The sequence below is a fragment of the Prenolepis imparis genome, unplaced genomic scaffold (genome assembly GCF_030444845.1).
Source record: "Prenolepis imparis isolate NDT839.2.m4 unplaced genomic scaffold, iyPreImpa1.0 SCAF_7, whole genome shotgun sequence".
NCBI classification, from domain to species: Eukaryota; Metazoa; Arthropoda; class Insecta; order Hymenoptera; family Formicidae; genus Prenolepis; species Prenolepis imparis.
The window spans coordinates 7,554,992-7,569,795 of NW_028141165.1; the positions used below are offsets into that span (position 1 = coordinate 7,554,992).

A 14,804-nucleotide genomic window follows, 5' to 3' on the forward strand; every position below is an offset into this window, starting at 1 on the left:
TGTTCTTAAACACTTTCTTTTCTATATATATATATATATATATATATATATATATATATATATATTACTTTACATACTCATACTCTATAAAAAAATACAAAAAACTTTCAATATTCCTTCGCAAAATTTTCCGCGAGGAAAATCAATTCCAATATTTGGCGAAGGAAATCTATAACAAGATTAATAATAAAATCAGCTGAAAAATTTAATGAGAAATTTAATAAGAACATGTATATGTGAATTATATATGTGAATAATTATTAAAATACAATCACATATAAAGTACCGCTAAAATTGTATGTGCTTATATCTCAAATTAATATTAATAAATTAATATTAATTAATATTATTTCTCAAATTAATATTAATTTTTTCAAACAAAAAAGCGGGTTTGTTAATCGCGACAAGAACGAGAACTTTTTTTCCTGCTCCGTTGAAATTCTCGCGTTTAATGTTCCCGTTTAATATTGCAGATCTCTCATACAAGATTTGACAACTGATGATTGTACGCAAGATGTTTCGGATGAGTTAACAAAATTCTTGCACGCGCTCGAATATACAATTGCATATACAAATTGCAGTCCATTCCCTTTATGAAGACGATGAGATGACGTAACAATTGTAAATGATCATTTCTCGCTATTCACGCCTGTCTCTTCGTGTGCAAATGTATATACATACACACAATCACAAAAAAATAATTAACAATCGAAATGCATATATTCTAAAAAATATTCGCACTTGTTCGCTTCATCTAACGTAATTAAAGAATTATTATAACATACATATTTTTTGTTTAAAGCAAAATCGTTCAACAACATGATTAACTTAAGCTTGAGCAATTTTTTTGCATCCTATATAAAAATATTATTTTCGAGATTCGAGTAGAATTTCTTTCTTACATAAAGCCTTGAAAAAATTTACAATTTATAATTACAAAAATTGTACTGAAAGAGAAGCTCAAAGAACAATTTCGTTCTCCGGGTGTAACGAAGCTCATTAACGTGTTAATTAGAGAGAAAAAGCCAACGATCCTTATTATGATGAGAAATGATCGCGCTAATACATGTACATATATATGTAATGCAAATAGAAGAGATTTCGGCAGCCTCTTTATCACGTGTTATATGCAAAAATAGACTTTACTATCACTCTCTTGCCGACGAGGAACGACAAAAGGAACCGTCCATGAAGAAGATTGCGGTTGAACGTCGGATTCCTCTCTCATGAGTTTTTTTTTAAGATTGCACACACGCAATGAGTGCGTTTATACTCGAAAGCTCTATTAATATTATTATAATTCCACATCTACGGGGTGAGAGATTCACACTCGCAGAAACCTGCTTCTATTTGCTCCGTTAATCGCGGAGGGAAGTATCGCTTCGGAAATTATATATTTTTTTTTATCTCCGAATGAACGCATTATCATATGTATCCTTCAACAGCGGGTATAATTATTGTCTATGTATATGTATATATATATATATTTATAGTTTCTACAAAAAACGCGCCCTGCATGTTTATAAGTATCACTTAGCTTGGTCGCTTAATCGCGATTTTACATACGGATTGAGGGATCGCTCGATCGAGAAAACGAACGACGAAGTGATCATGTAAATGTAACTATTATTTGCGAAAGTGTTCGTAAAGAGAGTGAATGAATGTATGAGTGTATGAGCAGCGTTTCGAGAGAGAGTTACAAATATTTTTTTTCTCTCTCTCTCTCTCTATTGTAAAATAAAATAAAGGTCAACATTTTCGCATTTCACATTTGTGGATGTGAGTTTGCACATCTTTAATATTATTATAATCGCAACATAAAGAGACGCACCGAGAAAACGATCCTTTAAACTTAATATTGCTTATTTAATTTGCATGCGTTTGATTGAAATCTTACGATTAATACAAGGCATACAAATGGATTAATACACGAGGATATATTATAATGTAACTCCAAGTGCGACTAAAAGATCTATGCACATTGATTGTACGAAACGTCATGTTAAGGTCCAACTGTTACTCTATAATTATTAATTGATAATTAAGAATAAACTTAAAATTAGATTATATTTGCTTTTTCAATTAGTTCTAATCTTAGTGTGTAATTGCACGTTTAAAATAATAAAAATATTTTCGGAGATAGAATTTAAATGAATTCGCAATAATTGCAGCGATCCTGGACGAAAAGAAACATAAAAGATTGATTAATAAGTCATAAAAGGAATAAAAATTGCAATGTTTCGAAAACTTGGACGTTACGTATAATGTGCATAAATCTTACAAAGATGTTGAAAATAAAAGTTGCGACGCAATATAGAAATATTAAGACTTGTACATAATTGTATAAACGCAGCATCCCATTAAAAAATTAACTCGTATACACTTCTTTTTCGTTTATAATTATAAAATTGCCGGGATTAAACAGCTTGCAATGCATTGTGTTGTATTTACGATACGCTGTAAATTATTAGTCTGTATCAGCCTGGACCAGCCTAATATAATATATCGATTGTTGCAATTTATATATATATTTCGCAATAATAAATAATTCTCTATTTTTGATAAATATATCTATCTAATAAATATCTAATAAATATCATGTAAAATTGTGCTCTCTCTATAATAATATATAATAAATAATAATACTCGAATTATAAATACCAAAAGCAAGACTCATTAGGCTATACCAAAAGCAAGACTCATAGGCTATATCAAAAGTTGCGACGAAATTATGCATGTCCTTATATATGTATATCGTATAGGAGCGGACATTAATTATAATACGCGTATACGTTGGCGAAAAAAAAAATCATAACGATCGAGATAATCCCTTAAAAATATGTTATCCATACAAATGTTCGGTACAAATGATGCTATCATACATATTATTATATATTATAGTAAAGACTTATGTGAAATTGGTGGGTTACGAAATCCGCTAGAGAGAACTGAGAGATAGCTTATTATTAGTTCTAAAGTTTATTTTAGGTGTGTTAAGATTTATATCGGTATATCGGATATTGCGTGTTATTGTTGGTGTTAACCGTTTAGCCTCCTAGAAAATTTGTATATACGTTGTATACGATTCTCTTAACTTCTCTCCTCCTCTTCCTTCTCTTCCTTCCAGTGTTATTCTTTCGAAACAAATAGTTTACATCATAGTCATCAAATTCATAATAATATCTCAAGCCTATTTGGTCGCAATGACTCGTTAACAATATATATCTAACGTCCTAAGAATGGCGATATATTAATTAAACATTTGTTTTTTTCTGCAATTTTTACAGTTATCAATCCGCAGAAGCATCGATCTCTAACGTTTTTGTATCACACATTTCTCTTGTCTTTGAAGGCTCGAGGGGGATCTATATATTTTTCGATAATCTTTGCAAATATTTTCAAATTCAACCCCGGGAAGCGAAAACACACCTCAACCGTCGTGAACAAAACATCTAAAATACTCTTAAAAGCCCGCGAAACTGCGCTAAATTGTACTATTTTCGATTGTGATGACGATGCATCTAGGACTCTACCCTACTCTAAGCCAACGTATGATGATACATAACTGACGCGATCGACAACGTGTGTCTGACTTACTCGCGACACCAAGCAAGGTATTATATACACCAAGCAAGGATAAGATTGTTTCTTTCGGATCATCTGTGGAACATTATGGACGAAAATGTGTCTCCTACAACGACTCTTATCATAATAACTTTGGAATAATCGCGTACACATAGCCGATATTTGATTACCCGGGTCGTAAGTAAAACCTACATCTCATTCATTAGGTACTCCTTCATGGAGATCCTTAACGAAGTAACCGAACGAGGATACGTTTAACATCAGCAGCGTTCTCTCTATCTCTTTCTCTCTCTTGATTACAATTATGTGCAATTATTGTTATAGAAATTGTCGATACACGATCATGTCTGTGCCTCCATTTTGTGCGTCCGTGCACGTATATATCCCGGCTTAATTCAACGCTACGTTTTGTACAATTCAGTAAACGCTATTCTGCGCTCGCGAATAAAATTCTCGACTGTTCGCAATCGTCGTAGGACGATAAAGCTTTTCATCTGCTATTTCATTCCATCTTCTTCTTAGTATAAAATTCCCGTAAACGTAAAAATCTTATCACTCGTTTAACTTAACGTTTACAAAAGCGTCATTCAAGTATTGCATACTTGTATTATACAAGAAAGATGCAAAATGATGCAACTCATCATCGTGTGTTTGAATGCTGTAAAAGATTTCCAAAAAACCGACTTTGCACCCGCCACATTTAGAACATACTTACCGTTGTCAACAGTAAATGTTTCTCAATACAACTGGCGATCTTAAAGTTGAGATAAGCAAAGGATCTAACACACTAGCAGATTCTCTAGTGTGTTAGTCGCCTGTTTCATATAGCCTCTTGACTATTGACCGACTGCGAACTGCGTGAGGTTTTGCGACTGATCGGTTCCAGGTACGCCGCGGGCGCCCAGCCTTCCATGCCGGTGCCGATCAGTTTTATGAACCACCAGCCGGCACAGCCGACCTTGAGAAGCTCCAAAGTATCACCCTCGCGCATCGTGACCTCCGACTGTCCCACCGCGCAATAATCCGCCAACGCCACGTATCTTCCACCCTAAAAAATAAATATATCTTTATTGCAAGACTGATTCAGAGGCTAAAAAGACGCAAGACATTCAATAAAGATAGCGTTATTGTCAGAGGGAAGGAAAAATGAATGCTGTTTTAGAAAGTCTAAAAAGTTGTTCTAAGCGCTTGAATTAAAGAACGTGAAAGAAGACTCACTGGTGCCGGTCCTGGATTGTCGCCAAAAGCGTCTTCCTCATCCGTATTGCTATTCTCCGAACTCCATGCCACGTCCTCCTCCGTGGATTGCGAGACGTCGGTCATGTGCGAGATAACGCTGTTACCGTCAACGGATAGCGTTCGCAAAGATCCCGAGAGACTGCTTTGAGCTTCCCACGAGATTGTTTGTCGCAACGGCCTTTCGAGAGAGAAGAAGCGAAGATGAAATATACATCGAGAAAAGATTGAAATGCGCACTGTCGTTAAGTTTTAATAGCGATTACGTACTTATGATTGGATTTTCCAAGAGCCGAATTCTGTTTTCCTTTGAGTTCGGCTAACTGTGACATCAGAACGCCCTTGATCTGGCGCACCCAGGACTGTTTAACATCGATGCTGGGCGCTTGTATCGTATGTACCTCAGCTCTGCCCTGCAACCATATCTCGAACCGTCTAGCGTCGCCTTTCACCGACTCCGTCAAACCAATCTGCGACATCTGCAATAACATATTAATTAATAATATATAAATATATATTTTATATTATAATACATATTAATTAATAATATATAAATATATATTTTATATTATAATACATATTAATATATATTAATATATATTATATTATAATAATATATTAATTAATTAATAATATATTAATAATGTATTACGTAAGATCGCGTAAATTTGAGAATCTGCAAAAATATCGAAATATACCTTCAAATATCTTTTAAAATGGTACGTGGCTTTGTTGTGGGCTTGAGGCTTGCTATGCTTACAAAATATCAAAGCCTTCTCGTATAAAAAGATATGCCGTTGAGATGGTTTCAGTCGCAACAGTCGCTCCCGCTTACTGCTGCTCCAAACGCTAAACGAGCCTTGCAACAACAATTCACCCTGTACGCTCAGATCGCCCTGTAAGTAGAAAGAGAAAGACATAAGTAATATAGTAAGAGATAAGATATGATTTACGGTAGAAAGAAAATCATGATGGAAACATGTACTTACTCCGAAACCTGTTATTGCAGTTTGATGCATGCTGTCATTGACGCATTTTAACACGACTAGCATGCAATCAAGCGCCTCTTGCAATTCGGTGCAGCATGAAGGTTCGTCATTGTACTTTAATAAATCCTTTAACAACAACTGGTACTTGGTGATCCGTTGAACGGGCTTGAGAAGGTAGGCAGCAAGCGGCAGTTTGTGACCAAGTTTCTGCTGACAAGCTGCGAGAAACTGCGGTTCGCTCTGTATCTGTTCGCGCAATCTCTCGGATCGCGGAATATTCTGACAATAATAACTGTACAATCTAAAGAATATCTCGCGCTAAAAAAAAATGTATATCAATTAGCATTCTCGAGCAAATGTATAATAACGTATATTTAAAAATATAAATGCTTACTCTCTGAACAAAGCACAAAGCGACGAGCTCAGTATTCGAAATGCAGTTCTCCAAGTCTCTTAGAAACGTTTCACCATGAAAAATATGTATATCCTCTAAATTGCCAAACAATACGTCCGCCTTGCCCACTAGTGCAGCTGGTATCAAATGAGCCATTGTTTCGTTTGTTATTTCCATCTTGTAACCTTTAATGATCGAACCAAGTTCGGTGACGTAGATTCGTTCGGTTTCCACAAGTTCCGCCAAGACGTGACCGCGTTTTAAACGCAAAGCCTCGACGTCTCGAGGCTCGCTTTCCGGTGACGAGGACTCTCCCTCTATAGGGCTCATCTCCATCTTAAATAAAGTCATTTTGCATAGAAAATTTATTCATTTATACTTTATACTTTTTTAAATATTTTATAATTTTAATATTTAATATTTTAATATTTTAATATTTAATATTTTAATATTTTATATTTTAATATTATATTAAAATTAATTAAATTAATTATATTTTATTCAAGTATAAAAATATCATATAATTTGAAATTTTTTCAAATATTATATAAGATTTCACTTATTATATAAGATTACCTTTGGCATGGTATTGGCCTTTTTGAGAACTCTGCTTGGCTTTACAGTTTGGGGCAGTGATTGCAAAGGTTTGACTGGTTCTGGAGTGACGGTTTGTACTGGTTTGGCTGGTTTGATCAATTGCTGTTTTAGTGCCATTATCCTCTTGTCGCACATCAAGGATACATCTTCTATCCTTTGCAGAACCTACGATGAGTCATAATTTCGAATCGAGACGTTTTCGTTGACATTGAGATCAAAATATGTTTCATAAATACGCACTTGCGTGATGAGCGCTTTAGTCTCCGGCATCACGGAATCTTGGAAGATACATCGGGGATGATGAAACTCCTCCGCGGCTTCGATCAACTGCTGCAGCTCTTGAAGCGCTTGATCCGGCGGCGTGGTGCTGTTCTGCGACGCCAGCAATTCTATCCCTCGCGTGCACCAAGTGTTGGCCTGGTTGATTAATAATAAAATAAAATAAAAAATTAATTTTCTAATTGGCGAAAGACGAACAAAGGTAAAGTTGAAAGCTCCAGTTCGGACGTACCTTATCTATACGTTCCATAAGCTCCCGGCATTTCGTCAACATGTGCAATCGTCTTTCCAGTCTCTGACTGAGGATGGTGCAGACTCTCTGCAGCTCCACGCATTTGGGCTCCACGACGTCAGTCGGACACTGATGCCTGCCGGACAATAGCTGTTGACCAGCGGATATCACCTCTTCCGCGCGATCTATGTCTCCCTATAAACATACGCAATTATACTTATGCACGATAACGCGATTAGACGTATCGGTATATAAATGAATGAAGATGCTACGAACAATCATGGCATTTGTGTTTTCATAGTCTCATTAAATCGTCTAGAAAGGAAACCTCGTAAAGAAAATACACTATTATTGCGTGCAGTGCAGAGAGAGAGAGCGAAAAATCATAATGATAATCATTCGCAAAAATTCGTAAAAATTCACCATGCCATTATCGGACATGAATCAAACCTCCATCGTTCTTTCGATGACATATGCGTGCATTTCAACTAAAAGAGATAAGAAAAAAAGGAAAATAGCGTATTAGCTTGAATAGTATAAACAACGTATAATAGAGAATTTTAATTCAATGTATATAGTGCCTACGAAAAACTTGTCGAAAAGTAACGTTTTCTATTTGTCTCCAAGACACGGTAAATATAAGACTGATTGTGAGATATGTACGTGTAAATGCTAAGATATATAATATTTCAAAATTATACTGTGTCTTAAAAAATGTTAACTCTATCACAGAATATATATATGTATTTTGTTAAGTGGACTGCTTACCAAGACCCAAATCCACATGGTATGCAACAAATAGGACTATCGACAAAATGAGGAAAGCGGTGCAAAGTAACATTTGTGCATAATGTGCATTATATATGTTACTGCTTATGATCACGTTCAAACCAGAATTTATATATGTATAAACATATGATGGAAGATATTTAAATGACAATTATATATAGGTATATTTCCGACATGATCAATGATAGCATGTTTACTTTGTTAGTTAAAGTTTATGTAATAAGATGAAAAATAGTCTCCTGATAAAATTATACTGGTTTGAATATTCTGGTGCTTTGAGTGCAATCTGTATACATTCTCAAACATAAAATTATGCAATATTGTCAAGTTGCTTTCACTAATTGATCATTTTCGTACAATGGGTCTATAAACTTTACATTTCAGTGATATAAGCGACTATTCTCTGCATAGAATTTATCATGTAATTTTTATCTTTGTAACTTTTTTATGTTATTTTAAAATACTATTGACTTTTGTTAGATATCTTATCAGAAAAATAATCCAGCACGTTAAATATGATGATAAATTGTCGTATTTTGTCACAAATTTACTAATTAAAAGTGCCACATACTCTGCATATTCGTTGAAATGCCGATGTGTCGTGCAGTAACTGCTCCACTCGCACTTGAGTCTCGCCGACCTCCGTCATTTCTTCCACTGTCTTTAGATGCTGATCTAACGTCGCTTGTAATTCCCGGAAATCTTGCTCAAATTGTCTCAGTGCCAAACAATGTCTCAAACGTGAGCTATGATGTGACCAAAACAAGTCGAAGGTTCTCTCGGTTTCCTCCAACTGGACAAGTAGCCTAAAGTTGAAGAATTAAAGCGTTAGAAAATTATATACGCGGCAGACACGTGATAAATTTCTTATTTCAATATTTTTATATTAACGAAACAAATGACTTCTAACAAACGTAACAAGATTAATCATTTTATTACGTTTATATTATATCAATTATAGAATTCTTCTCGCGCTACCTTTCTACTGCTGCAACATTTCCCAATCTATCGGCCGTTCCTTTTCCAGTTAGCTGCCGCACACTATCCAGAAGAGCTTCTCCATGCCTGGCAGCGCTAAGTATCTCTTCTTTTAACTCATTATACTCAGCCTGTTGCTGAGACAATAGCGTGGTCGTAGCGATAGTATTGTTAGGAAACTCCACTTCAGCCAAACGTCGCGTGAAAGAGTCTAACGCGAGGGATACGTCCTGCGTCATTGATGAAAACTTCTCCAGACTCTGCATAAAGAAAGATAAAAAAAGATATTTATTAATACAGACAGAATGGAAAAGCTAATTTCATATATATTAATATCGCTAAACTTGTATTTACAATTCTATTTTGTATCCAAGTGTGATGACAATATGGTAAATTGCCGCCGAGCGGCTCAGTGAGCTGATCTTTCTCTATAAACTCGTAAAGCTCGATGATGTTAGCCAAGAATATAACTCTAAACTTGAAATCCTCTCGAAACAGTTTATTCGACACCTCCGAAATGGCTTTCTGTAAAAATCCGGCAGGTCGCAACACATATACTACGTGCACTAGACCAGGGAAAAATGCCTGAAATAAAGATACAGAATTTATAGTAACAATTATTTATATATTATTGTTAAGTAACGCAGTTTTATAAAGTGATAATTAGTGATTGTAATTATATGTGTTGAATTCACTTACAGAAATTTTCAGAAGCACCGTTTTCACAGAGTTCCACTTATCATTCCTTCGATCAATTATCAAATGAAATCCAAGATCAGCTTCTTGCAACCTAAACATTAATAATATAATTTAATAAGAAAATTAATATTTGTTTTTTTATTGCATAAAAGAAATACGTATATTAATTAATAATTAAAATGTTATAGGCTTACGTTGGCACAGAAGTAAGATATAACATGAGACGTTGATAGTCCAAGTCAGTCGAATTATGAAAATTGCCATTGTCTGGAAATGTAATTATAGGACATCCCTCTCGCGTTTTTCCTCCTGCAAAAGATGTATAAAAGAGACCATTTAACAAAATTTAAATCTTAAAAATGGATTTCCAAATGTAACTTGTAAGACTAAATATTTACCCGCAATAATAGCATATTGTGCCTGGAGAAGGTCTGCAACGTCTCGAACTGCCAAGTCTCCATTTTCTATCTCGCCTGTCATACTCTCTACATCTTCTGTAAAATTCAAAATATTGTCTTTTATTATTATATATATTTCCATTTTTTTAAATATATTTTTTGTTACAATATATTATTTATGAAGCATATTGCCCAAAATAGTTACGACACATCTTATTTAATATTAAAATTAAATAAATATATATATATCTTAATATTAAAATTATTTATATATATATAGACACTTGCACAATTAGAAATTAAATAAGTATCTCTATTTATTCTGTTATAATTATATATTTAAATATGTTTACACAACACACAACACATTACACAGACATTATATGCACATTATATACATACAATTATATGTTTAAAAAAGTTCTTTGGCATACTTTTATATAATATAATAAGTACAATTTTATTTACCATATATTTAATTTTTGAAAATTAAAATACTAAAGGCCGCACTGCCTCATTATTGAGAAAAATAATACATTTTAGGAGATATCACAGTATTATTTAATTAGAAAACTTTAGTGATCTAAAGATTTTGTTTGACAACCTCTTACGCAATGTTTACTGTGAACGTACGGTTCACGGTCAGATCTCACTGGTGTACTGAATGCAAGTACCTGATCAGAGGTTGCACTCACATGACCTTGCTGATGCCACCAACTGAAACAGTTCCCTACAGTACCCACAATATTGCTGATATAACTGTAAATCAAGAGGCTCTCAAACGGGAGAACATAAACTTAATTAATACAAAGAATCTTGAAAGACAAGATTGTTAATTTCTGTGTTGATATGTCCTAAAAAGCTTCCAATCTCTTACAACAATTTAATATATAATATATACCTCTCTCATGCTTATTCGTATTAGAAACAAAATTTTTTTATATAGACGTTATTAGAGAAGAAAATATGAAGAGAGAGAGAAATTTATCATAAATTATTTTTCAGCATTACGTACTTTGAAGCAAATATTGGATTTATATATATTTATAATTAGTAAACTTTTGTACAAGTTATTCAATACTCGATCTTACAATTTGTCTAATAATTGATTTGTCTGACTTGAAGTGTTTTTTTTTTAAGAATAAAAATTAAACATTCTCTCTCTCTTATTTACATGTACATGCTACAAATAAAAGATATAAATTATACATAATATTTATGCGTTAAAAGCAATCATATAGAAAGCGTTTGTATTGAGAAGCACTGTTGCTGCTACCATAGTTACTTATGATTTCCATGTCTGGAATTCAAGGAAGATAAGAAATATTGAGATTCTTTGCTTTTGGATATCAGGTTATTGAACTCTGTATAAAAAGTCTGTATGAAAACGCAGATTCTATAACTATAGTTTTTTTAAATATATACCTTATTATATAAAAAATAATATTTGATTATAAAAACAGCTGCCCAAACAGCTAAGAAATTTCAATATTTCCTAAATTTTTAGAATTAATTTGGCAGATTATAACAAAGTATTTTATAATATAAGTTGTAAGTTTTTCTTTTCATAAGTATTTCGCAAATTTATATACTTTTAAAATATATTTTAATACATTTTTTTTATGTTACTGTATTTTCATGGATTATAACGATATATTTTTATTTTGAATCTTTTGCGACTTTTAATAACAGAGTAAGAAAATAAAAATGTAAAGAAAAGAAATGGAATTTTCAGAGATTTATATTAAAAAAATATTTGTTTAACAGATATAATATTAATATTCTCTCGTTATTAACAAGAATCTATGACCATTCAACTAAATGCTTTTTATTGATCAATATAGGAATACTTTGTGCGATTTGTTATTATATCCAAACTTTAAAGGCATTATAACTTACTCAATTTACTATATAACTGAATAACAAAAGATATATACTTTTACTATATCAAATAACATACGATTATATATATATGTAATAATTACGTTTTGTCTGTGTCTTTTAGAAGATTACCATGTATATATATTTTTTATATACATTTATAAAATATTCTTATTGTGACTTTTTCGAACAATAACAAATATCTAACGCGTGCAATATATTACTGTACTCTCGATTTAGGACCGAGATATGAGAAAAAAATTACTGAGAAATTAGAGCCTTACAACATAGGCGCATATATCACATTCACATATACATACATACAATATACGTACAATTTGCTATGATATAATATGTAGCTATTTTTTTCTCTCTCATGCAATCGTCTAGTTTATGTTCGTTCTCGATAATGTGATAGCGGGTCTGTTAACTACCAGCCCGCGCGTAGTAACTTGATAACTCACGCCGTCCTGTAATTTACTGATAGGCGTTAGCACATAGGTCTCGTTCTGTCCTAAACCGTGAGTTATCACCAATGGCAATATTGTGCAACCTTTCATCTGCAGTTCCGACTTTGATGACTTCTGTTGACCCGTGTCATCCCTCGCATCGGGTTCCGTCTGACAATGACTCTGCGTCGTCTGATTTCTCACGATGAATTCCAGCTTGGCGAACTTCACTTGCGGAAACTGCACCTTCATGAATCGCCGAAACGTCGAGTAGCCCATGCTCTTGACGTCGGGTGATAATTTCTTGCAATACTTTGTGTACAGATCGTGCACAGTTTTCCGCGTGATGTCCGGCGACAGATGTAGCGGCGCGTTCTTAGCGAGCTTGGTCTTCTGCTTGGCCTCCTGCACCTCGATAAAGTTCTTCAGAAATTCCGTCGCGATCTTATATATGTCCAGGGAGAACGTGTTGTGCGGGATCTTCCCGTGATTCCCGTGTACACGTGGCGTTACGCCGTGCGTCATCAGATGCTTCCGGATTCGCTTGATCTGATAATGCGTGCAATTCTCCAGGTACAGGAACGCATCCAAGCACACTCTTCGACCCTGATAGACGTAATGCGCGCGTAATCTACGTCGTTCTGTGTGCCGAGCGGTTTGATAAGGATCCGTCAGGCATGCCATTGTCACCCCCATTAAATACATGTCGTGCTCGGCCTTGGTCAACTCTGCAATGTTCAGTCTGTGTCGATAAACCACCTCGGGATTTAGATTCTTGAAGCATTGATCGTCGACACACTCGCAGCCTCTTTTGAAACGTTCCAATACCTGCGCTGGACTATCCTCCAATTTTGTGGGAACATAACTTGGCTGACCAACACTTCGAGCTTTTTTCGACTTGACTCTTGCAATGGATCTTTTTGGCTTAACATTAGACACGTTCTTGCAATCTTCATGTTTCTGTAATAGAAAAAAGAATTAATGTTCAGTGCATATTAAAAAAAATGGTAGAAAATTATTTAATGCAATTAAATCTAAAGTATACATCCGTATATTTAATAAATTGTAACAAAATATCAATGCATATATATATATATATATATATATATATAAGATTTTTATTTAAAAAAATAAAAATAATATATATAAAAATGTAAATGCAATATATATAATATAGAATTTTTTAAATATATGATAAATATAGAATATTACCTTCTCTATATTTGTTGCCTCCGACTCCTTTTTTACTTTATTTTTATCAGCAATAATAGTTTGCGCATTAGATATTGCTAATACTTTCACTTCACATTTTTCTTCTATCGTTGGCTCCATGTTGCGTCTCAATTTGTACAACACACAGCTTTTCTGTCATCCTGTTGTAACAAGATTTTATATCTCAAAATAATTATAACTTTCCAATAATTATTCAAAACAATTACAACTTTCAATAGCAATAAATTCTAGAGATTAAGTGGATTCAAAAGATATGTGAATGTGTTATAAGATTTAAACTTATTTTTTTAAAGAGATCATTTTTTACATGCTTGTTTAAAGGTGACTTCTCTTTCAATCGCACCGCGTTTTTAATCGCACTTTCTGCACTTTGCTTTCTTTCTCTTCCCAAAAAGCCAAGAATATACATGAATATTTCATGTTTCATTTTGAATGAAGAAAAGAGCAATAAATATACACAGTTGACGTTGAGAAAAAATATATTTATTCCTTTCTATTTATATACGCTTTTTTCGCATTTATATAAGACGAGAAATAAGCGCAATCCTCAGGATTCAAAGCAGAAGAGAAGGAAGAGGGAGAAACATCGTTCACAGAAAGTGCAGCTGACAAGAGAGAAGAGAGAAGTAGGGGACCTAAGGTCGAGAATCGCTGATCGCGCCCCTCGGTCACCAACTCTCATCTCTAAGGCCAGCCTTGTCAACATTCCTACTCACCGTAGTTTGATCGTCTGTCACGAGCCCCCCAGCTGGAGCGAGTTCTCTCACGGTTCAACGAACGTCACGTCGACGGGACGACACCCTCGCAAGCCCGATCTCGCAGCTGATCGCGATAAATCGTGCTGTATTCACCAGCCAACACTCCCGACGATATGGCGAACGACTAGTTCGTGTTATTGTGTATAGAGGCGACGGCGACTCTCTCAGGACCGTAAAACGCAAAAAGGCACCCAGCTTTTGTCGCGCCACAAAAAAAGCACTCGAGAGGGGCAGGGGAAGGGCTGTTCTCTTCAGATTTGTCTCGAAAAATGTCTAATTATGTGTACTTGCATTTAGAAATTTTATA

General features: G+C 34.2%; 1 protein-coding gene across 5 annotated transcripts in view; it reads right to left on the minus strand.

The window, feature by feature from the left end:
- Window positions 1-98: 98 nt before the first annotated feature.
- LOC145938085 (guanine nucleotide exchange factor DBS) overlaps window positions 99-14,804 on the minus strand; it is a 28,144-nt gene continuing 13,438 nt past the window's right edge. For 3 of the 5 annotated variants that reach the window (XM_083041455.1, XM_083041457.1, XM_083041456.1), the window contains 15 exons: window positions 10,177-10,272; window positions 9,973-10,087; window positions 9,779-9,869; window positions 9,434-9,664; window positions 9,080-9,339; window positions 8,673-8,907; window positions 7,313-7,507; window positions 7,042-7,218; window positions 6,781-6,966; window positions 6,205-6,540; window positions 5,811-6,128; window positions 5,520-5,717; window positions 5,092-5,300; window positions 4,804-5,002; window positions 99-4,633 (listed from right to left, as the gene is read on the minus strand). In XM_083041455.1, coding sequence (XP_082897581.1) covers window positions 4,406-4,633; window positions 4,804-5,002; window positions 5,092-5,300; window positions 5,520-5,717; window positions 5,811-6,128; window positions 6,205-6,540; window positions 6,781-6,966; window positions 7,042-7,218; window positions 7,313-7,507; window positions 8,673-8,907; window positions 9,080-9,339; window positions 9,434-9,664; window positions 9,779-9,869; window positions 9,973-10,087; window positions 10,177-10,272 — 3,074 coding nt within the window. In that variant the 3' untranslated portion in view covers window positions 99-4,405. Of the gene's footprint in view, window positions 4,634-4,803; window positions 5,003-5,091; window positions 5,301-5,519; window positions 5,718-5,810; window positions 6,129-6,204; window positions 6,541-6,780; window positions 6,967-7,041; window positions 7,219-7,312; window positions 7,508-8,672; window positions 8,908-9,079; window positions 9,340-9,433; window positions 9,665-9,778; window positions 9,870-9,972; window positions 10,088-10,176; window positions 10,273-10,780; window positions 11,704-14,455; window positions 14,771-14,804 lie in introns of those variants that run through there. The other 2 variants (XM_083041458.1, XM_083041459.1) reach the window with 2 other exon arrangements.